Source organism: Blastomyces gilchristii, assembly GCF_000003855.2.
Source record: "Blastomyces gilchristii SLH14081 genomic scaffold supercont1.22, whole genome shotgun sequence".
In the NCBI taxonomy this organism is placed as follows: domain Eukaryota; kingdom Fungi; phylum Ascomycota; class Eurotiomycetes; order Onygenales; family Ajellomycetaceae; genus Blastomyces; species Blastomyces gilchristii.
Genome location: NW_003101660.1, coordinates 667,730 through 690,457, shown reverse-complemented (window position 1 = coordinate 690,457; position 22,728 = coordinate 667,730). Strand labels below are relative to the sequence as shown.

The following is a 22,728-nucleotide window of genomic DNA, read 5'->3' as shown; positions in this document are numbered from 1 at the left end:
CGGCCCGAGTTGGCACCACGATCAACTTCTTTGGCACCACGTCCAACTGTAAGCCCCTCCTGGACCTGGCCATATGTAAACCCCAAAATTCGCCATTGCCAGTCTTATAAAGATAACCGCAAGCGCCCCAGGCGATTCCACTCTTGATCCGTACCAATATCTCAACCCCTAGAAGTTGTGAATAGCTCCCATCCATCCCGCTCCCGCTGTCCCTCTAAGCTCGAACAACCCCCCTGTCACTCTCCATCTTCTGCAGCAATAACCACTGACTGCAAGGAGAGAGCTTATCTACGTGCCTCTTTTTTGAAAATAAAAATAAAAATCTCCGAACCCCGAATCCACACCAATACAATGTCGAAATCATTCACAGCTGCTGAGGTCGCTCAGCACAACAAGGCCGAGAACGGCATGTATATCATCATCGACTCAGACGTCTACGACATCACCGATTTCCTAGACGAGCATCCCGGCGGCTCGAAGATTCTGAAGCGCGTTGCGGGCAAGGATGCTTCGAAGCAGTTCTGGAAGGTTCGTTAGGGGAAATATCTCCATAATCTATCTATAGTTGTTACCTTATAATCCATGCATTGTGCTGCTTCTTATATGCATAAAAAATTACCATCTTTGCTAACTTCTGCGCCTATCATCAAAAAACAGTATCACAACGCGGGCGTCCTGACGAAGTACGGCGGCAAGCTGAAGATTGGCGAAGTCAAGGAGGCTGCGAAGCTATAAAATGGATATAGACACGTTATTTTCTTTTCGCTCTCTCCCAAAATCCTTTCCCATCGGCCGCCTATTAGTGACATCATATGTATAAATCTGGATACCGAATTCAATTCAAAACCTAACATCTCTTTTCCTCGTTTCCAGCTCTGTCTTTTTCCATGTTCGTTTTTCTCATTGCGAATTCTCCTACAGATTTTTTTCTTTTTTAAGAAACATATACAAGCCAGCTCGATGGCAGTGGTGGGGTTCCGGGGATGGTTCTCTACCTGGGACTGTTTTCGTGAGCGGAAAATTCAAAAAGAAGACGAGAGAAGGATAGAATATGTTTATTTGTATTTTAAAAAATTCTCGGGACATCCTTTTTTGTTTCACTAGGTTACATCTCTCCTTACCTTTCTTCGGCCTTTTACATACGTTCAATCTAGACCTCTTTTTATCTGTTTGCGCCTTATATGGGTTCTCGTTCTCACCTGTTGTCTTTGCTTCTTAAAAATGTCTTGAAGGTTTCAGACCAGATTACTTTTGTGGCCGGGTCACAAACCCTATACAAGCCCGTACGGTGGAGTTTCCGGATGGTGGTGATGAAAAATGGGGAGGAGGCGGAGGTGGGAACAATTGAAGGCGGAGAAGTAGTCAGGGGCGGGGCGGGGCGGGGCGGGATGGGATGTCCCTCACTGATCTTCGTTGATGCTGGATTGATATTATTCTCAGCTCCGTCAAATTAGTTTTCTTTCCATACATCTCCGGTTTGGATCGTTTAAAAAAGTGACCCAAATTGCTCGTTCAAAAAGCCAATCCCTATTACAGTTAGTAGTACTACTACTTCAAGAGAGACACATCGAATGAAGAGAAGTGTCTGTTTTCCCCCTTCCGCCCTTCTCTTCATGTTTGATATTCTCTTCTTCAGCTTGTGACTGGATATGTATGACTCAAGAAATAATAGAAGCGCCGGCGGAATTGCGAACCCCGGGGGTGTCGGAGACCTGAACCAGCGCGCGGGGAGCAGAACGGGCTAGATATACGAGTAGCCTGGCTCCGCTGTTAAGCTGGCTAAATTATTGGCTATATAATCAGGCAATCAGGCAACCCTCCGCTATCTTCGTTTCAGCGCTGTGAAGGGCGGACGGATTTCAGGATTCTCAATGGATATTCAATGATACAGCCTGGCTGAGTTCAGTAGCTTCATATCAATAGGTAGGAGGAGGTATTATTTAGGCCTCCGACAAACAAGGTGGCTGCTACAAACGCTTGGAAACCACCGTGCATAACGCTCTTAAAAGCTGTCAATGAGAGCGAGCATGAAAATTTCGCGAATTTCTCGAATCGACTCTTCTCGACTCCTCTCGCCAACCATTATACAAGTCCAAAATCGCCCCATCCATACGTACCCTCCTCAAAGATCTCAATCAGAAAAGCAATGGAGTCACAACAACAACCACTCAAAGCTGGCCCATCCAACTACGCCATCCGAGCTCAACACACCCCAACGACCATCACAATCTACCATGCATACTCACCGTCAATCGCCAACGCAGCAGTGGCCGCCGGGAAATTTGTGGCCCCCTTCAAGCGCGGGCGCATGACCTGGATCAAGCCCTCATTCCTCTGGATGGCCTACCGCTACGGCTGGGCGACAAAGAAAGACCAGAAGCGGGTGCTGGCTCTAGAAGTCACACGCGAAGGGTTCCATTGGGCACTGGCGCATGCGTGCCCCAGCCACCCGTCTCCGCACCTGTACGCGGACCAGGCGACGTGGGAGAAGCGCAAGGAGGAGAGCCCCGTGCGCGTGCAGTGGGATCCTGAGAGGGATTTCGAGTTCCGCGCGCTTGAGTATCGGTCGCTGCAGGTTGGGTTGAAAGGGGAGGCGGTGGATCGTATGTGGATGAGTGGATTGTGGGGATCAGGGATGTTACGGGGCTGATGCGGGAGGTGGGGAGGTTGGCAGGCGAGGGGAGACTGGATGAGGCGAGGGAAATGATGCCGGTGGAGGAGGAGTATGTTTTACCGGCGGATGTGGCAAGGGTTATTGGTGCGGATGAAAGGGGGGGGGGAAGGCTGGGGGGGGGGAGATATGAGGGATAGGATATCAGGCCAAAGGGGATAGAATAGATCTGAATTGAGCAGAAGCATTGCATATTCTCTCCTTGTGAAGAAATTATTGAAAACCTTGGATCTATCTGTAGTCTGCCCGTACATGTATGCTATGTACATGTACAGTACATGTCCCTTTGTATCAACCAAACAAAAAATGTAGCTGTTGTCCGCACTAAACCGGTTCCTGCATGAATTCCGCAGCGCTAGTATATAAATTGATATGTTGAACAAGAAAATCAATACGAAGAGTAGTTAATCAGACAATCAATCAATCAATGAATGAAATATCCTTGCTTGCTGCAATTGGAATCCTGTTCTGTTCTCTTTTGCTCAGTCCAGTTCCCTGCTTTGTTAGTTAACTAGTTACTTATTAGTTATAACTAACTACTCCGTACTGCTTGCATGCAATTTATGATGGTGGTGGGATTAATTGAAATTCCATGCAACAAATAAAAGCCAATAAATAAGAAATAACGCAACACAAATAGGATGTACTGTACAATAACTAATCTAAATCAGGAGTCAGGCATATCGAAATGAAACACATACATTAAATAAATGAAAACAGATGCCCAGTCCAACCCCCAACTTCCGCTCTTTTTTACCAGTCCCCAATATCAGTCCGCCATCTATCTAATAGATTACACCAAACCCAGCAGCTATCGACCACCTTTCCAAAGATCTGCTCTTAAGGGGGTATATGTATATAGCTACAAGAAGACGAACCAACTACGAGCCGAGCTTGTGTCACTTGAGCGAACAGAATATATAATATCAATATATCTATCTATCTATCCACACACGGCACTGCGCCTCCTTGTACTGTGCGACCGGCTCCCTGCACAACTAGTTTCGCTCTGAACGGGTAGTAGTAGATGATGGTGATGATGGTGATGATGGCGATGATCGAAACTCTGACAAACGGAATCGAAAGGCGGCTGGTCTGGCTGGCTGCGTGCTGGGCCGAACCAGCCGTATGCCGTGTGCTGTATGCTGTATGCCGTGTGATGTATGCTTTCTGTTCTTGTCCTGTCGTACACGAGCACAAGGGGATATTGAAATATTGAAATATTTTTTGCTACGGTGAGTTTTAAGATGATGATGATGACAAACGCCGAAGGAAACTTTTATCTACTAAACTAACTGACGGAAGAACTTAAAACGGGGGGGAAGGTGGGGTGTGTTCCCTCTTCTTTCTCTAAAGTATCAGGATTTTCTTTCATAAATTTTGTTTTGTTTTTGTTTCCTTTTTTTATCCATCCAACTTTCTATCTGAATGAACCTCGACCTTTTTCATGCTCGATGAAGGTCAGAGATGTATGCGGAGGGAGAAGGACGCAGTGGGACAGAGCCAGAGTCACCTATTATCTATCCTATTACCTCCCCCCTCCCCCCCCCCCACCTACCGCCCCTCTTGCCTTGGTCGTTTAATCCAAACAGAAAAGCAAAAGCGGAATCAATCAATCAATTTACTTCGATCGATCTCCGAGTTCCAGAGTTTCACAAGGAACCCGTTCGTTTATGCTGGCTGGTGTGGGTTGTTGATCGTGGATCGATCGAGCGATCGAACGGATGAATCAGAACAACGATACCAATGCAACAAGGACGAAGAAAGGAAAAGAAAAAAGAAAAGAAAGGCGTCACCATATCACGAAGGAGTCACGCACGCGAAGATATAATAAACTCGATCGCTTAGGGAAGCTATCTATATATGTATTCCCCCGATTCCTGAACCATATTCCTCTTCTCTTGGGGCCCTTCACATAGAGCAGAGGAGAAGGCGAAACAAGACATCCGTTCCTCCTCGAAACAAATACATCAAAAGTGGGAACAAAAAATATGAAGATCAGATATGAATGAGGTCGATCAGTCAAAAAGCCCACCGGCGTCAATTTCCGCTGCGTACGTATATTAACAGGGGGGGAGGTTTACAAGAAAATACCAACAAAAATATACTATAATAACAAGATCGGAAAGGAAAACGCAAGGAAGATATATATATATATCCATGGACGCCGCTGGTTGAAGAAAAAAAAAAGAAAAAGAAAACTGCAAGGAAGAGTGAATAAAGAGAGGGCGAAGAGCTCAGGAATGAATGAAAATGAAAACATAACACCGCTGATATCCCCTGCCGAAGAGGATGAACCTAAATAAGTACGAGGGAAATGAAAGGCGGGAAGCTCAACACGGGAAACAAAAATACATTAAAAAAAAAAAAAAAAAAAAAAAAAAAAAAAAAAAAAAAAAAAACCAGAAACAAGAAACTGGGGTTGCCAGTGGTCCGCTTTGTTTCCAAACAACTATTTGTACAGTGGTATCGTATCAATTGATGGCCCTTCTTCTATATCGAAGTCCTGCTTACCTTCTTCCGCATCATACATAGTTGCCCATCCTTCTCTTTCAACGAGGAGGAAAAAAGAGAAAAGGAGCAAAAGAACTTCAAAACGCATGTAAAATAAATTTACACACGCCCCTTGATTCATATCAAGGACGAGACCAGACTACTACCCTACTCTCTTTGGGCTCGAGGGCTCGAGGGCTAACAAAAACCGTTCTAGAACCCTCGAAAAGGATCCTCATTTCGAAAGAGCACATCCCCGTCTTCGGAACCATAAAACTCCGTGTCCGGGCTATTTGGGGGCCAGTAATGCGCATCCCGTCTCCTTCGACCACCACCGCCGCCGCCTTGCCTTGATCTATGTCCATGCCCACCAACTCGTTGGCGTGGGAATTCATTTCGATCCACGAAAGCTTCCATCCGCACTGTACCAACTGCTTCGAAGAAATTGCTCATGCCAACGCTAGATGGGCCGCTGGCTTCTGAGGTGCGATGACTAAAACTGCTTTGGCCGCTCTGCACGCCCGATGGCCCCATGGTTGAGGGAGAGTAGAGATCCGATGAGCACGCGGTTGTGGTGCTGTATGTGGACGGGGCGGTGGTGTGGTTGGAGAAGCTTTTAAATGCACTTGGAGGGAGGCGCGGTGCTGTGTTGCTTCGCTTGCGCGAGTGTGAGGAGAATCTTGGGACATTTGGGGGATCGGCGACGTCGTTGATAGGTTCGCCTTGTTGAGCTTCATCAAAAGGTAGCTCAGGGACGGCGGACGGGTGGGATGCAAATGAACGGTTGGAACTTGCTGGGGTGGGTCTTGCTTTACCCTTTGCGACGCGGATTGAGTCGCGGATTGGATTGCGCCTTAGTGTACTACCTGGGGGAGGGCGATACTCTTCGTGTGGGACCGGTGGCAAGGACGCAAGGTCGTTGGCACCCATCGACGAGTGGCTTAGGAATGACAAAGCGGTTAACCAGACGAAATGGCGTTCGATTGTCATGGCTGTGAACTTCAGTGCTCGTTGCGGGGTGAGTATCAAAATCGACCGGTTGAAATGGTTACTAGGACTAGAGCCCTTGGGTAACGGATTATCATCCTTGACGTCAAGGACAGATTGGATCGTTACTTTACGGAGAGTGCTAGTTAGCCAAACGAAAATACTTCTTTTTCTCCAAAGGAGTATACAGGCCATTTAGCTCCTGGGCGGGATAAATACTCACACTTTCGGCCACTCTTGCCTAGCAACGCAGATCCGCTGGTGGGCTGTTTACTGCTCCACATGACTGCACGCTCATACGGTGCTAGCCATACCCATCTCTTATGCCTGACGCCATTCCCAGTGATATTTGCGGAGACCTCTTCGGTGCTTTTACCCAGCTCCCATCCCTCCTTACTATTATCGGTCATACCGAAAGACTTCCGTCTTCGAACATACTTCCACATCCATTCTCCTACCATGGTCTGTGCGATCGCATCGACCACACTAGTCTGCTGTATACCCGTGTTGGTATTGTTTGACTCGTCTCTTCGATGGGATCTGGGAGGGGGTGGAATTTGTCGATTTGAGCGCGGTTTACCAGAACGTTTACTGCGAGGGGCTGTGATTTCGTCGACGGGCATGGGTGGTAGGTGTGGGCTTTCCGGGCAGGTTGATGTTGTCGACATTGTTGGTGGTGAATGGCTTTGCTGCCGATCATGATATTGCGTCCTAGACACTACAGCGGCCGAGCGTACTTTACGAAGTGGAGGATCTCTTGATCTAAAGCCCCGCTCTAGGTAATTTCCGTTGCTGTATGGCGTGGGGCTCTGAGCGCCCTCACTTGCGCTGGTAGGGATCTTGCGCGAACTCAACCTCACGGGAACGGGGAAGGGAGGTTTGGTTGCGGTACTAGTGGAAGCGGCGCTGCTGCCGATACTGGGCGCACTGGGGCTGCGAGGCCTGAATGCCTGATGTGCGGCGGTAGAGCTAGAGATCATGGCAGTGCGACGAATATCTGGTTGCTTCGCGACGTTGCCCAATTTCAAGGGTCTGGGCGGTCGTTTGGCAGTTGAGGATTTCCCAGATGCCACAGCACGCTGCTGAGGACCGTTGTGAGCTCTTAGTTCGGATACTGATTTCGGCGAATACTGCTCCTCATTTGTGTCTGGGTGTTCCTCACGCTCCGCTAGAGGGTTGTCGTCCAGTATTGAGGGTGAGGGCTTGGTAACCAGCTTACCAGCCCTCAGCGTGTAAGATGCCAGGGGTCGATTAAACAGCTCGTCATCGCTAAACAGGTCCCCTTGTGGCACTGGCCATTCATCGTCACTGATGTGCTCAAATCCAGCAAATAAGCTGCTGTTTCTGAACGGCCGTCGAAGCTCTGGCTTTACATCGTCAGAAAGGGGGCCATTGTCATTATTCCCGGGATATGCTTGCAGTGTTTGCAGTTTCTCAGGCTCTTTATCGTTCGAGGACGGCCTTGATAGCGGTGCAGGCTCGACTGGCGGTGGTTTCCGAAGCTTCCTTTTTGCGGATTTTGGAGGGACGTGGAATGCCTGGATGGGGGGTGGTGATGGTAGATCTATGTATTCTGGGCTTATCCGTGGGTCTATAATCGCGGATGGGAGTAGTTTGGCGGGGAGTTTGGCACTGCGTTTATCGACGCGGATTTCTTCTGTTTGCATGCCACATGACCGTACATCGACTAGTGGTTCGATGTTTGTCTGGCATGATATACTCTTAGTTTGCGGTGGCAAGACGACACTGTTCCTGCCGGACTGTGGGTTTGAGCCAGGGGGTTCGATCGTGATCATAGGGATTGGCATTGCCTGTCGGATAAGTTGTTCTAGGTTTTGGGTTTCTTTGTCCTTGATAATTACATCATCGGTTTGAGTTGAGATGGAAGCTGTTGTAACAGCAGGAGTTGCAATAAAGGGAGCTGGGGAGGCTAACGGGGTGGACTCCTCTGATGAAATTTCGTCCAACTTAGGAGTCCATGGAGGACTTGGCAGCTCTCCGGTTGTCTGGCACGCAGAAGAGGTAGTGAGGAGAGGCACGGTGACGGTGCTACTGTCCTTTGTTTCGTATATGGGTGTTGTTTCCGTACTAGAGGATGTGTGCTTCCTTTCTAGGTCTGCACAGTTCGGGCAATTCACCAGAGGAGCCTCGTCGACGATAACTTCATCCGGTTCAGGGACGATCTTAGGGGATGGAGGTGGGGTATACTGGATTCCAACGTCTCTGTATTCGAACTGTGGTACAGCCGGGGTTGCCTTTGCATCCTCCTCGATGTCTGGAATTACATCCAGATTCTTTGGATGATCAAGTACATCGGGAGTGCCGAACCTTTCATGTCCGTCAAGCGAAAAATCCAACGTATGTCGGGCCATCATGCTGCTCATCGGCCGTGATTGCATCGACATGGGCCTTTCGTGATCGGGAACCGTGCATCTTGAATCTGGTCGGTGGTCGTCTAGGCCCAATGTGTCTTCGTCTTCCTCATCAAAGGCAAGTTCGTCTGCTAGGTTCAAGCCATCGACCTTGGGTCCATGACCGTTGGCCAGACTCATAACGGAGTACCGAAGATTATGCAGATCACCATCATGAGTACTTACGCTCGCAGTGCTCGTGCGTCGCCGTCCCAGGACACTGCTCGAGCGGACACTGTTAGTATCGCTGGCCCTGGCCGTCGTGCCATCCCGAACAAAATCGTCGAAGTCTCCATCGACGCTACGAGGAAAAGAGCCAGCTGCCTGAGCGGCTGCAACTTCATTGAGGACAACCTTCAGCCGTCCCTCCACAACATGGACTTTACGCTCCAAGTTTCTCCGCTCTTCTTCCCAATTCTGCTTATCACGCTCCCATAGCCTTTGCGTCCGTTCAATCTCATCCTCCTGCGTACGCGCTCTCTTCTGCGACTGCTCAAGCCTTTTCCGGAAATCTGCAATGTTCTCCAAGGCGTCGTCACGCTCCTTGGACAATTCTGTCATGGCAGACAGGGAACCGCCCTCAAGAAGCTGTAACTGCTTTTTCAGCGAACGGTTCTCCTTGGAGCTCTTTGCGAGCGTCTCACTTAAAGTCTCTGTTTCCGCCTTTGCATTTTCCAGAGTCATCTCAAGCGAATCGATTGCCCTTGTTTTCGCCTCCATGTCTCGCCGCAGGACAAGATCTCAGAAACGAGCGACGCATGTAGGGTTGGAGTGAAGCGCCGCGGGTCTAGGGGCGAAATGGTCTCATCATTTGCGATATCGATAAGGGTGATTGGGCCATCGGATTCGTACCGGTTGCCGGAGTTGAAGCGCGGAGGGGAGGAGGAAGGGCCTGGAGAAGAATCTCTGCGGTGAAGCGATGGACGGCGCGACATTGGGTTCGAGGGGGTCCTGTAGGGCTTCTTATCCTTACCCACGGGTAGGGAGCTTCCCAGGTATGCATAGTCATTTTCAAAGTCAGAAGGCATTGTGGATGTAGGTGGGTATGGACGTTTCCTTTAGTTCCAGTTGCCGCTGTCATGCATGCATGGCTATGCGGGGAAGACGGCGCGATCAGCAAATGAGAATTAAAAAAAAAAAAAAAAAAAAAAGAGGGGGGAGAGCTGTCAGTGCGAGATTGGGTGGAATGGAGACCAGAAAAAGGGAATTGTTCTAATGGGGGGAAAATAAAACGCAAGGCACTCGTTGTGTTCAGGGGTTGGTGTGAAGAAGTGGGGTGAGTGAGAGATTTGAAGGTAGGAGACAATTCGTAATATCAGGCAAGACCCTCAGTCCAAAGCTCAACGCTCAACGGTCAGCCAGTTTTGAGAGAATCGAGGTAGGTTGGCAGGTTGGTAGGTAGGTCAAAGTCCCCGTTTTCCCCCATGCACTTTGTTTCTCTTTATAGCATTTACACTTTGCAGCGGTAAGTCATGTGCATGAATGAATCTATAACACAGCAACGGCAGGAGTTGGTTGTTGGTGGTGGTGGCGGAAAGGAAAACGGTCCGATCCAAAAAGGCATTTAAGGGAAATAAAAGAGAACAAAAGGAGGGAACAAAAGGCGGAATGAACGACGAAATCGAGGGTTTTATACGCGCGATTCAGAAAGAAAGATTGCTCTTTATCGAAAGAGTGTCTTTTCCCGTTTATATGCTTCGCAGAAGGATTGTCCGATGTGTTGTTGTGTTGTTGTGTTGTTGTTGATCTTCGAGAGGGAATGAAGGAGTGAATAGAAGGAGTATAGTATAGCTATCTCGCTCGAGGTTCTACCTAAAGCTATACATATACAGATGACGTTAGCTGGGATGGGAAGTAACAGAACAGTGTCCCTATGGTACTGCGTCGATACGCATATCATTGTATATTATTATTGGATTCTTGACGAACGTACGAGAGAAGTAGATACAGAGCCGCGTGGAGGATTCGATGGTGAATTGTAGGTCAAGGTCCGGCCATTGAGGTAGGTATGTATGTATAAAATGATCTCGAATCCTTTTATTCTTTTATATATTTATTTCTTATTAAAACAAACGAGCGTTTTCAATTGTGGGTGGGTCATCGACAGACAAGGTGATGTCGCGAGGGCGAGCCGGAGAGAGAAGGCGTCTCTTTTCTTCTGCTTTTGGTTCTCGTTCTCGTTTTCGATTCCTCTTTGAGAGAAATTAAAAATTAAATTAAAAAAAAAAAAAAGCAAAGCAAAGCAAAGCACAGCGAAATAAAAAAAATAAAATAAAATAACTTGTAGGAGCAGTCGTAGCAGTCGGTAGTGGTCGTAGTGGTTTGGTGGTGGTGGTGGTGGTGGTGGTGGTGGTGCTGTAGCTAGGGAGGACAAAAGGAGGGACGACGGAGTTGGTTGGAGCTTGTCAGGTGGAGGAGGAGTTGGAGATGGGCAGCTGCATGGCGGTTGGCAATTGGCGGGTGGAGGAAGGCCAGAGGACAGACAGTGGATTGTGAATTATGGCTGTCGCGCTCACTGTCGGGAAGAAGAAATAGTATTACTCCGTAGAAGAGGAGGAAGAAAGGAATGCTCAGAAAGATGAGAAGAGTGTCAGATGTCAGGATGTTGACTGTCCTGTCCCGAGTGACAGACAGAGGCGACGGCAGCAGAAAACACAGACAGAGGCAGGCGAGAGAGAGGGTGGTGCCCTGCACATTGCATTGCATTTGCATTTGCATTTGCATTGCATGAGATAGATCGGGCGTGCATAAGGGGCGAGACTAAGGAATACGGGGGGGGGGGGGCCCTTGGTTTACGTTAAGGGCAGAAGAACAACTTCAGCTAGCTAGCTGGACATGTACTCCGTATGTTCCAGTTGACTTCAACTGCAAGTACTTCCTCATACATTTACGCTGTACTCACTCAGTCTCGTTCGTTTAACCGTCGTCTATGACCATTTACTACTACCTACGTCTGTACATGTACTGTACATACATACCTATTATTCTACTCACCGCTGGAGGGTGTTGGTGGTGTATATATATATATATGTATGTATATATACCTCCTATGTGTACTCCGTACTCCGTAGTTAGGTAAACAACAACCCGCTCCCGTTTCAAGCTTCTCCAGAACGCGGCTCGGGAAGCCGCGCCGTACCAAACAAAGTAAAGGAAAAGAACCCCAAAAAACAAAACAATAAAATAAGGGGGGAGGGGGACGAAACTAATTAAGGTTTCCCCGTCCAGTCCAGTGCAATCCACTCCTTTTTCTTTTTTTTTTTTTTTCCTTCGAAGCTTTTTTTCCTAACACTGCTTGCTAACAGGAACGGGGGCATTATTTAATATTGGCATGGGCCATGATCGTTCTGATGGCTCCAAGCAAGTCAGTCAGTCTGTTATTAGTACTCCGTAGTACAGAGTAGAGTAGCTGTTGTTGCCGGCGTTCCCCAGCCGGCCCGGGAGGAGCATGGTTGTCTGAAACACATCGTGGTGGAAGTCTTGGGTCAAAAGTACTCCGTAGTTTTGCTATATTATGAATGAAAATCGGATGCTCTCTATCCCCTAATCCACATTACGACCCAAGCTCTGTTTCTATGGAAAGGAAGTGCAGGAACTTCGCCTAATTACTGACTGACCTACGCTTGCGTATGATACAGATTCCATGGCGGCGAAGTGGATAGTTATATGTCGGCGTCCGTGTGTTGGAAACTATTCTTACTCCTTTTTTTTATTATTTTTTTTATTATTTTTTGTTGAAATCCGAATACCTATCTGTATCCCTTTTTGCCTCGTCTGACCAATTGGCAGCCCAGGAATGGAGCCGGGTGAGTGGTTGGACTGCGGGGCTAGCTGGGAAGTGTCCTGTATGGTACGGCTGCGTACATACATAGATGGCGTTGTAAGACGGGGGCCACTAGAAGCATGGTCGCATAGATAGCTAGAGCGAGTTGAAACTCAGGGGTAAAAAAAAGTCAATTGATGCCCTCGCGTTGTAACTTATGGGAAGATGATGCGGAAAGCGAAATAATCGTGATACACAGGAAATAACAGATGGGTTTTAGCAGGTTATCCTGAATGATATTGAGTGCTACTGCTCGCTACTGCTAGCTGTTGCTTCGCCGTTGGTGAGAGTTATCAGAATCTGACTTTACTTTGCCAGTGTGAAACTGAGTCAAGACAATAAAATTGTCTTTTCTTTTCTTTTCGCTTTTCTTTCTTTCTTTCTTTCTTTTTTCCTTCCTATCTGAGCAATCATCTTCAATAATCAACCAACCTGAACTAGGCAAGGCCATTCTCAAAAAAAGGAAAGAGAAAGAAAGAGAAAAAGAAAACTGAATGTTCTGCAATTGATGAATGGCTCTTATTTTTCTTTTCTTATTTTTCTTTTTTTCTTTTTCTTTTTCTTTTTCTTCTTTTCTTCTTTTCCTTTTGGCTTTCAAATTTTCATTAGAAGAGCTAATAAAAAAAAAGTCTCCTGTCTATGAGGCTTTCAGGATGGAGGAGTTTCCTACCTTATCAGTTCCCTCTCTCTCTCTTGATATATATATATATGTATGTATCAGACAAGGATCCCACCACCCAATAATACCGAGTCTCTCCGTGCTGCGTATGTCGGCAGAAATATCATGAATCTAGCAAAATGATAATTCACAGCAACAAGTGACAGACCAGACAGCCTCCAGGCCGCCAAGATGAACATGTTTCAGATTGAGTTGACAGGCACAGGGATCCATCCATCCATCTGTATCACAATTGACTGGCCGGCCACAAAAACTACCAAGTACTGGGCGGATGTAGTTACGGAGAAACTATTGCCATGTTATGTTTGTGGGTTATGGACAACCCCTTTGTAGATCTCGTTGTTTATCCTTGAAAATCCCCTCCGCCACCTCCTCCCCTGCCCTCTCCATTATTCCATCGCCTAGACCACCATACCATACATACCCAGGAGGAAGTACTCTACATACGCATAGTCTTGGAAAAAGAAGAAGAAGAAGAAGAAGAAGAACAAGAAGAGCCTCTCTCAGACCTGCACCTACGAAACCCATGTTACTACTATCAATCTCTACCAAACTTACTACTTAATACTACTCTGTGTACGCACAAAGTTTCGGGAACAACTGGTTGCTAGAAGTTAATAATAATACAGCGTAATATTATTTCCCAGTACCCAGGCCGCCCCTTGCGCTCGCTCCGGTCCAACTGCTGATCACTGGCCCACCAGCTTCCCTTCAGTCCCTTCCCCAGTACTCCGTAATCAGTAATCGACGATGCTAGTACGGATTACGGGGCTGTGAAAAGCGAATGATCATAAACAACAACCTTTGGTGACGGTGGGTGGATTCATGATCAATTAATAGTATTCGATTTGCGTGGTTTATCTTTTTGATAACTACAGCGTACATGTACATGTGCATACATACATACCAGGCGTTCGTTTCACAGTATCTCCATGCTCGCGGTTGATCCGTACAGTAGGATATATATATATATATGTGTATACGCTGTATACTCCATATCTCAAAACCTCCCACACATCTCGCTCTCCCATCCTACCAGTTCCCTAGTGCTCTTCCAGGATAAGAGTTCATGAATGTGATTGTGATGAGCTTGTGACGGAACCCCTCCTTCGGCCAGGGTAGCGAGCGTTTTCGCTATTATCCTTCCCCCCAGGGCGCTGCAAGGGATACAAGCTACAGGAACAACACATCCATGCAAAGGTCTCTCACACCCTGAGGCCGGGATGGAGTACTACACAGTATGTATGTACTCCAGCAGCATCACATCAACTTCAGCATCAGCTTCACTGATATGAGCGAGAGATATCGGTTTAAATAACCGAGAAACTTATTATTTGCGGAGCGAAGCGAAGCAAATATATGATGAAAACCCTGGTCATTAAAAGTGGAGAATTTCCTTTTTGAGGTTCTTGGCGTGAATACAGCCCACTGATTGGTGTAGAATTAAGTGAAGTGCAATCCCGTGACATTGCACTACCATACCATCTACTCCATACAGATCCTTGAATAGATTCTATAACACATCTGATCAACAATCTACTCTGTACAGACCCTTGAATAGATAATGCATCTGATCAACCACCTTTCATAGATTCTCAAGAATGAATAATACATCAAAAGCCTGTGTTCACTGCTTACAAAATCAGTCTCTTAATCAATTTATTTCTTTACAGTGTTCTACTACTTCTACAGCTGTCTGTCTTCAATACTACACTCAGAGAACTCAGGTATTATAATCTTCTCTCATTACTAGACTGGCCGCCGGGACCATGAATTTCATGTTTGATCTCATTTGATCTGGTCTCATACATTTCTTGGCATGAATCCCGCTGGGACTAGTCATTAAAAAAACATGCAAAGTGACTATATATTAGATCTTAATGTGGTTCGGAAGAACGTACGACTGCCGGATAATAACGCGGCCGCTTCTGAACACGCTTCTGAACACGCTTACGAATGTAAAGGGGCCATAGCGGCCACCAATTAATTTAGTGTACAGTATATAAGAAGCCGGTGTACATCTGTAATTGTACACTGACTCAAGCAATCTTTGAATAACATCTGATAGCATGTTTAAAAATCAGTGAGAAGTGCAGGCTTCTTCAGAATGTGATAATTTCATCTATAAAGTGATTCATAGTTATCATATCAGTATAGTTCTAGAACATCTCAAAAGATAGTATATATAAAGTAGTAAGTAAAAGAGTATCTGATTAATACTGCTTCACTTATTAAGAGAAAACTTCACATTCAGATAAATATTATATATAATACATGAATAGATAAGATGTGAGAAAGAAAATAAAAACAGTGAATAAGATTCAAAAAAGTTCACTCTCTATCTAAAAGAAGAATAAAAAGAAGAGATGATTATCACTGAAGTTATATAATAATAATAGAAATTATATAACAAGATAGTAATATAACAATATAGTAATATAATAATAGATATTATACAATTAATAAGAAATTACTGAAATAAATATCTTCTCTAGTTAATATAAATAATACTCTTCTCTGCTATTTAAACTGAAAGATATACAGAATCTCTTACAGAGTTTACTTAAAGTAGTAAGAAAAATAACTGAGACTACTGAACTAGAATTAAAGCTTTATACATATATAAGAATTCTAAATAAAATCAAGATCTTGTATACACAGTAACAGACTGAGATAAAAATTAAATAATAATTAATATTCACTGTAAATTAAGTATTTACTATGAAAAGCTTCACTGATATAATTATTATTATTAATATGAATAGAGAAAATCAGATCTTAGATCTATAATAGAAGATTAAATATTTATATAGATAGATAATTACACTGAATCTGAAAATCTTATTATAATTGTTTATAATCTCTTCAGAAGTATATATATTATCTGAGATCACTATACAGAATAAGAATTCAAGTATAAAATATATTAAGTTAGAAAATCTATCAGAGTTATTAAGCTTTAATAATAACTGAAAAAATAATACTGTAATCAGCTGACTAAGTCAGATATAATTATATTATCAGATTGAATATAAACTTATAGATAGATAGTTAATAAAATTTTAATAAGTTTTAAAATCTATTACATTTCTATATAAAAAAGCAAAGTCATTATAAATAATTAATAAAAAGATAAATTTCACAGACTCAGAATAATATTTATTCTTATAAATATAAAATAAGTTTTTCAAATAAATCTTACACAACTTTGAGAAAATGAATATATAAGATAAATATTATAAATACTTTACTAAGTATAGATAAATAAGTAATCTTATATTATACTTTATATACTTCAGCTTATACTATTTTATATTAAATAAAAAGCTTTTAATATTTTTCTATTTATAGATCTTTATTCATGATCTTATATCTAAGTTAAGAGTGAAATGAAAATACTTAACTTTATAATCAGATATAATGAAAGAAGTATATAGTATTCTTATTATATAGAAATAAGTAAGTCAATTATAATAGAAAATACTGTAATTAAGTATATCTTAGTAAAGAATAGATAATTAGACTTCTATAATATAAGTTATACACTCAGATATAATAAATCTAGATCTGAATATTATTATTAAAGTACTGAATTCTCTGAAAAAGAGATTCTCTGAGTGAAAATCTTAATATTATAAGTTATTATTATTATTATTATTCTTATTCTTTCATTATACTCATATGCAAGCGGAGCTTATGATGAGTTCTTGCGTGATGTTAAATACAGGTCAAGTGTTGATTATACAGAAGGAAATACAGGTATTAAGACCACATCAAGATAACAAGAACATAGGAAAATACAAAGAAGTGACAATTAGATACATGCAATAATAACTTCCCAGCTCAGAAACATAGAGCAATTCATTGAAGTGATTTGTACACCTCTGTATTTATTAGAAACCTGAGGTGCTTGAGTTCCGGATTTAATGTATTCCCTGCGGGTTTCGAACCCACGCGCCTTGGTTTCCCACGCCAAGGTGCTACCGGGTGGCCGCATTAACCATTCAGCCACCGGGGCTTAATATTATAAGTATTAAGCTTGCTTCAACTACAGATATCAGAATTATAATATAAAGAATTATACATAGTATACACAGTTAAGAGAAGTAAGAGAGTTAAAAAACTAATAAAATTAGTGAGCTCAGAGACACTTACTAATATTCTATAAAAAGTCTTTAAAATAAAAGAGATATTTATATTAAATAACTCTCTGAATTCTGTAAATATTAAGAGAAAGCAGGCTTTTAAATAAAATACAGATGAGAATGAAGCAGACACTCATTTCAATATCTTAAGACTTGAAATATTAATGTATAAGAAGTACTTAAGTAAGAATTGAGAGATAGCTGTAAAAGTATTAACAGATATAGAAGCTTCTATATAATATATTAATAATTATATAATTTAAAGACTGAAAGAAATCTGTTAAGTAAAGAATTCTCAATATATAAGATTATCTAATAACTGATATTTAATATTATCTATAAGAGTGAGAGTTCTCTTACACTTCAGAGAATAATCTTACTATATTTAGATATAAGAGCTGCAGAATATGAAATACAATCTTATTCTTAAACTTAATTAATTTCAAAGATTCAATCTGTAGATTCAATAATATACATATTATATACAGTTAACTGATAAGAAGAAAACAGTTCATATAATTCTATTAATTGATATGAGAAGAACATTTCACATCTCTGATATAGAAGAGTTAAATCTGCTTATATATTAATAAATAAAGAGAATAATTTATAAGATCTTATCTGAAAGTATTCTGTATATTATACAGAATCTGAAAGTGAAGAAAATTAAGATAAAGAATATATAAAAGAATAAGTATATGAAGAAGCTTCTGAAGAAGTATAAGAAGATCTTTTAAACAGATCTTTCACTGAAATTACTACTGAAATAAGAATTTATATATAAGATTGATATAGAGAATATGAAATCAGTCAATCAGAATATGTATTCTCTATTATAAATATATCTTAAAGAACAGAAATGTCAGATCACAGATCTTTTAAAATATAATCTTATATAACTCTTATCAAGTACATGAGACTTTTCAGTTCTATTTATAAAAAAAACAGATGAGAAGTGATGAATATATATCAATTATTAAACACTTAATAAGCTTATAATCAAGAATGAATATTCACTACTACAGATTCAATAACAGTTGAATACAGTTAAAAATATCTGATATCTATCAAAGATTAATCTTCTCTCAGAATACTGATAAATCTATGTAAATAAACTATCAGTTCTATAAACTATGTTTAATATATAATAAGAGAAGTTTAAATTCCTGATAATATTATTCAGTCTGATAAATATATCTATTATCTTCTAAATAATAATGAATACAATTCTTTATAAACAGAATGAAATCTTATATCTTGTATATCTTGATAATATTCTAGTCTTTTTAAACTTATATAATAAATATCTGAAGTATCTTGATAAAGTGCTTATAACTCTGACAGAGTATAAGCTCTATATCAAATTAATAAAGTATATATTTGAAATGAAAGAGTTAAAGTTTATAGAATATATAGTAAGTAATAACTATATATATCTCATTCTGAAGAAATTGAATGTTATAGTGAATTAATTATAACTAAGAAATGTATACTATATATAATAGTTTCTTAAGTTAATCTTATATTATTATAGATTTATCAAGAATTTTATATGAATATCTATATCACTCTCAGATCTCTTAAAAGAAATAGATATAAATCTGTAAAAGAAGAAGTTTTATTCAATTATTTAAAATACTGTATATAAAGAGACTTTTCTCACACTGAGAGAATATATAATAATATTCTTAATACTTATTTAATTAGATTATAATAAATCTTTCTATATTAAGACAAATATATCTGAATAAGCTATTAGAGATACTCTTCTACAGATGAGTAAGAATAGCAAGCTGTACTTAGTGATATATAATAATAGAAAACTATCAGATACTAAGCTCAATTACTCAGTGTATAAAAAGAAATTACTAATAATCAAGTATATACTGATGTTATAAAATAAATATATTAATAACAGATATATAATAATAATAATCACAGATTATGAAAGTCTTATCTATCTATAATTAATAATAAAATCTTTTAAATACTTAGTATATTGAATCTTGAAGTTTTAAGTGTATAATCTTTATATTAAATACTGAAAGAAATTGAATACTGTGATATCTGATACAATCAGTCACAGATCTGATTTCATGAGTGAGAGTTCTATAAATTAGATATAAGAGAAGTTCATATTAAACACACTAAGAGAGTGTAAGAAATCAGAATGAGTGAATATAATAATCTCTTACTTAAAGAATGATAAGATATTAAATAATAAGTATCTTATAAAAGTAGTAGAAGAGATGCTTCTGAACTTTAAGCTGAGAAAATTGAAAAATAATATTATGCTTTACTATAATCTAGAATATGCAGAAGCTCTCTATCTAGAATATTTATTTAAATATAACTTAGTAACTTATATATACAAGGAATTCAGTTACTTAGAAAGCTCTGAACTTATAAGTATACTTAAATTAAGAGTATACTGATCAAGCATGACTGAGAATATTCAGATATATACTTATAAGTGTCTGAATTATCAGATTATGAAAGAATCTAAGAAAGAGTTAGAATATGAGAAAGTACAATATCAGATAAAGTGTATAATACAACTATTTAAACAATGAAAAATGAATCTTATAGATATATTACTGTGAATACTAAATAAAAATTAATGAATAATCACTGCTATTAATTACACTACTGACTGATTAGTTATAAAAGTAGTTTCAGAGATGATAGAGAAGATAATGATGAAGTTTCTATATAATAAAATTTATATTAACTATGAAATACTGTGCAAGATTCTAACTAATAACAGTGTGAATCTTGTAGAAGAAATGATAAGACATTTCATAAGTCAGTTATAGATAAGACATTGTAGAATAATATCATATCATCTGTAGATAAACAGAAAGATAAAATGCTTAAATAAAATCTTGAGTAATATACTGATAAAATATCAAGTAAATAAGTCTATAAGACTATGAGATGAATATCTCAGACAGACACTATTAGTCATGTGAATTCAACAGCATGTAGTCTTCAAGTATTCATCATTCTACCTGTTGTATGAATTGCATCCGCGCATTCTGAGAAATGCTTTGAAAAAGGTGAGAGAGAGAACAGCAGTTACAGATACACTGATTATAGATGCATCAGTTGTGAACACAGCAGAAACAGTAGTTACAGATACAACAGTTACAGACACAGAATCAAGATTGAAAGAGATCAGTCATGTACATATAAAAGCTAATAAGTTACTTCTGAACTGAGCAATTCAATTGAAAAGAATATGAGACTCACTAGTTAAGAAATTAAGTCTTAAGATGAGAATATGAGTTCTCATACATAATGAGAGTTCTGAGAAGTTTCAATCTAGATAATTTAAGCTCTATAAAATACTTAAATCACATTCTCTGAGAACTTACACATTGAAGGAATCAGAGAGACAGATCTTATACAACTTAATAAATGATTTATAACTTATGAAAGTAAAGATATAAGACTTAAGTAGATTATAATTATTCACAGCACTATTATCAGCATTGAAAAAGAAGAGACTTATAATTAAAAAGTCTCACAAAGTAAGAGAAATCATAGATGCTTATAAATCAGATAATTCTACTTATTCTGATCTTTTCATAATTATAAGAAAAGAATGAGAAGAAATGAAGAAATCAGATGAATATTATACTTTAATAAGTGATGAAACTATAGTCAGTTGTATAATAATGTACTGCAGATAGTAAGTATAACATAGTAAAGAGTAGTCTTAAAGTAACAGACTTATATATGAATCAGATTGCAGAAGAAAAAGAAATTCAGAGTTGAATTTAACTGTTTATATCAGTTCAATCACAGAGATAACAGAGAATGAATTATCTGAAACATCTGTAGATATATGAGATCAAGTTATCTTAATCTCTGAGAATACTCAGAGATCAGATAAGATTAATTTTAATAGACTGTTTATTATAGTAATCTGAGTAAGTGAAGAGAGACAGTATAATGTGTGAGATAGAATTATAAAAGATAAAAGCTGCTGAACCTAGTCACTGAACACTGTATTATATAGAGATTATGTAAGAGTAGTGACTAACAGACAAAGAAAAATGAATTAATTATTAACTATAAGAATTGACTGTAAAAGATAAATATTATTATATACATCTCATTCATTTTCATATACTATACATTTAATCTATTTTCAACATCACATCACCTGAAAAATATTAAAAATAAAGAAAATCTCAAAACTTGAGATCTGTAAGAAATTTGAGAGCTGTAAGCTGCTCTTATAATAATACTGTATATATCTTCAATTTCTCTACTACTCTGTGTATGACATTAATGTCATTTATTACAAGATTGACTGAAATACTAATATAGAAATGTGTACACATACATATAGAAAAATTAAAGAAGAGTGTGAGATCTATAGAATTAGAAGTCAGAACAGAGAGAGCAGAGATAGAAGAAATAAAATAAGAAGAAGATACAGAATTAGATAAATAATAGTAAGAGTCACTCAGAGCTGAATACTTACAATCTGATATGTACATCATCTTTTCTACAGAGAAGAAAGAGAAAGTGATGAGAGAAGCTTGAGAGTGAGAGAAGATAGTCTCAGTGATATTATCATCTTCAATTAAAATAGTCTCTAATGCTGAAGTAACTGAGAACTATTATTAGTATATAAAACTGTAAAAGCAGAGATAATAATTACTGAATAAATATCTACTGATCTTAGAATTGTATATATAATTACAACATGTATGAGGCTTCTCAGAAAGAGAGAGAGAGATACAGAAGAATATAGAAAGTAGAATACAGTGTATAAACAGCTTATTCTTATAATGATATCTTAGACAAGATATATAAGTCTCACATCTATGAGTATAAAAGAGTATAATATTCATATTTCTATTTCTGAAAACACAGATATTCTTCATCTGTATTATAAAGTTAAATGATAAATATCAGAGAATAGACTGATACAGATTAATCATTTCAAAAGTATTTATCAGAGTGAATATATCTGTAATATTGAATTTAATAATTGTAAAAAGTTTCTTAATATCTGTGAATGTCATGACTTTGTGTATAATAAAACTCATAATGATTTTCTCTAAGAACAGAAAAATCAGTGTTAGAAAGAGAAGAGAAAAAAAGAAAGACTTATAATTTTAATACTGTTAAAGAGAAGAATGATTCTCTGATATAAATAAATAATTATCTTATTATGAATATTTAAAATAAATATAATAATTAGCATCTGTGACTAAGCTTCAGATAGTTATATTATATACAGTCTTTGTATAATAAATTATTCTAGAGATCAGTAAGAAGAGTGAGAGTGTAGATACTAAGAAATATAATTTATTAAGTCTATATAATATTCTCTTAAAATAGAGAGAGCTAGTAATGAAAGCAGAGACAGCAGAATCAGAGAAAGTAGAAGTAGTAGAAGTAAGAGTCACAGAAACAGAGGTAGTGAGAGTGAGAGAATCAGACACAGAGACAGGTGTAGAAGATTAAAAGAAAGTGACAGAGAAAGAAACAGAGAGAGC

General features: G+C 39.5%; 5 protein-coding genes across 5 annotated transcripts; 2 read left to right on the top strand and 3 right to left on the bottom strand.

Annotated features, from left to right (window-relative positions):
• Window positions 1-40: 40 nt before the first annotated feature.
• BDBG_08205 (cytochrome b5) lies at window positions 41-1,422 on the top strand. Its single transcript, XM_002621536.2, has 2 exons — window positions 41-528; window positions 658-1,422. The coding sequence occupies exons 1-2, from the start codon at window positions 352-354 to the stop codon at window positions 733-735; spliced, it is 255 nt and encodes an 84-aa protein (XP_002621582.1). The 5' UTR covers window positions 41-351; the 3' UTR covers window positions 736-1,422.
• Window positions 1,423-2,146: 724 nt separating this feature from the next.
• BDBG_08204 (uncharacterized protein) lies at window positions 2,147-2,763 on the top strand (the record flags this gene model as incomplete). Its single annotated transcript, XM_031723457.1, has 1 exon — window positions 2,147-2,763. The coding sequence occupies one exon, from the start codon at window positions 2,147-2,149 to the stop codon at window positions 2,648-2,650; it is 504 nt and encodes a 167-aa protein (XP_031580626.1). The 3' UTR covers window positions 2,651-2,763.
• A 247-nt stretch (window positions 2,764-3,010) lies between these two features.
• BDBG_17723 (uncharacterized protein) lies at window positions 3,011-3,947 on the bottom strand (the record flags this gene model as incomplete). The annotated part of the gene is made up of 1 exon (XM_031725377.1): window positions 3,011-3,947. A coding segment is annotated over one exon (333 nt), but the record flags the coding sequence as incomplete, so codon positions are not given.
• Window positions 3,948-4,284: 337 nt separating this feature from the next.
• BDBG_08203 (nuclear migration protein) lies at window positions 4,285-9,687 on the bottom strand. The gene is made up of 2 exons (XM_031723456.1): window positions 6,375-9,687; window positions 4,285-6,279 (listed from the first exon to the last, which is right to left on the bottom strand). The coding sequence occupies exons 1-2, from the start codon at window positions 9,280-9,282 to the stop codon at window positions 5,378-5,380; spliced, it is 3,810 nt and encodes a 1,269-aa protein (XP_031580624.1). The 5' UTR covers window positions 9,283-9,687; the 3' UTR covers window positions 4,285-5,377.
• Window positions 9,688-10,893: 1,206 nt separating this feature from the next.
• On the bottom strand, window positions 10,894-11,326 carry BDBG_08202 (uncharacterized protein). The gene has a single exon (XM_031723455.1). It carries the CDS (start codon window positions 11,284-11,286, stop codon window positions 10,924-10,926), a length of 363 nt encoding a protein of 120 aa, XP_031580623.1. The 5' UTR covers window positions 11,287-11,326; the 3' UTR covers window positions 10,894-10,923.
• Between the last annotated feature and the right edge of the window lie 11,402 nt (window positions 11,327-22,728).

What these genes read in the sequence shown, in the direction of transcription:
- BDBG_08205 (XM_002621536.2), top strand. Translation starts at nt 352, where the DNA reads ATGTCGAAATCATTCACAGCTGCTGAGGTCGCTCAGCACAACAAGGCC. An exon ending in CTTCGAAGCAGTTCTGGAAG is followed by an intron (nt 529 to 657) that starts GTTCGTTAGGGG and finishes ATCAAAAAACAG; the next exon opens with TATCACAACGCGGGCGTCCT.
- BDBG_08203 (XM_031723456.1), bottom strand. Translation starts at nt 9,282, where the DNA reads ATGGAGGCGAAAACAAGGGCAATCGATTCGCTTGAGATGACTCTGGAA. An exon ending in AGGCAAGAGTGGCCGAAAGT is followed by an intron (nt 6,280 to 6,374) that starts GTGAGTATTTAT and finishes CTCTCCGTAAAG; the next exon opens with TAACGATCCAATCTGTCCTT.
- BDBG_08202 (XM_031723455.1), bottom strand. Translation starts at nt 11,286, where the DNA reads ATGCAAATGCAAATGCAAATGCAATGCAATGTGCAGGGCACCACCCTC.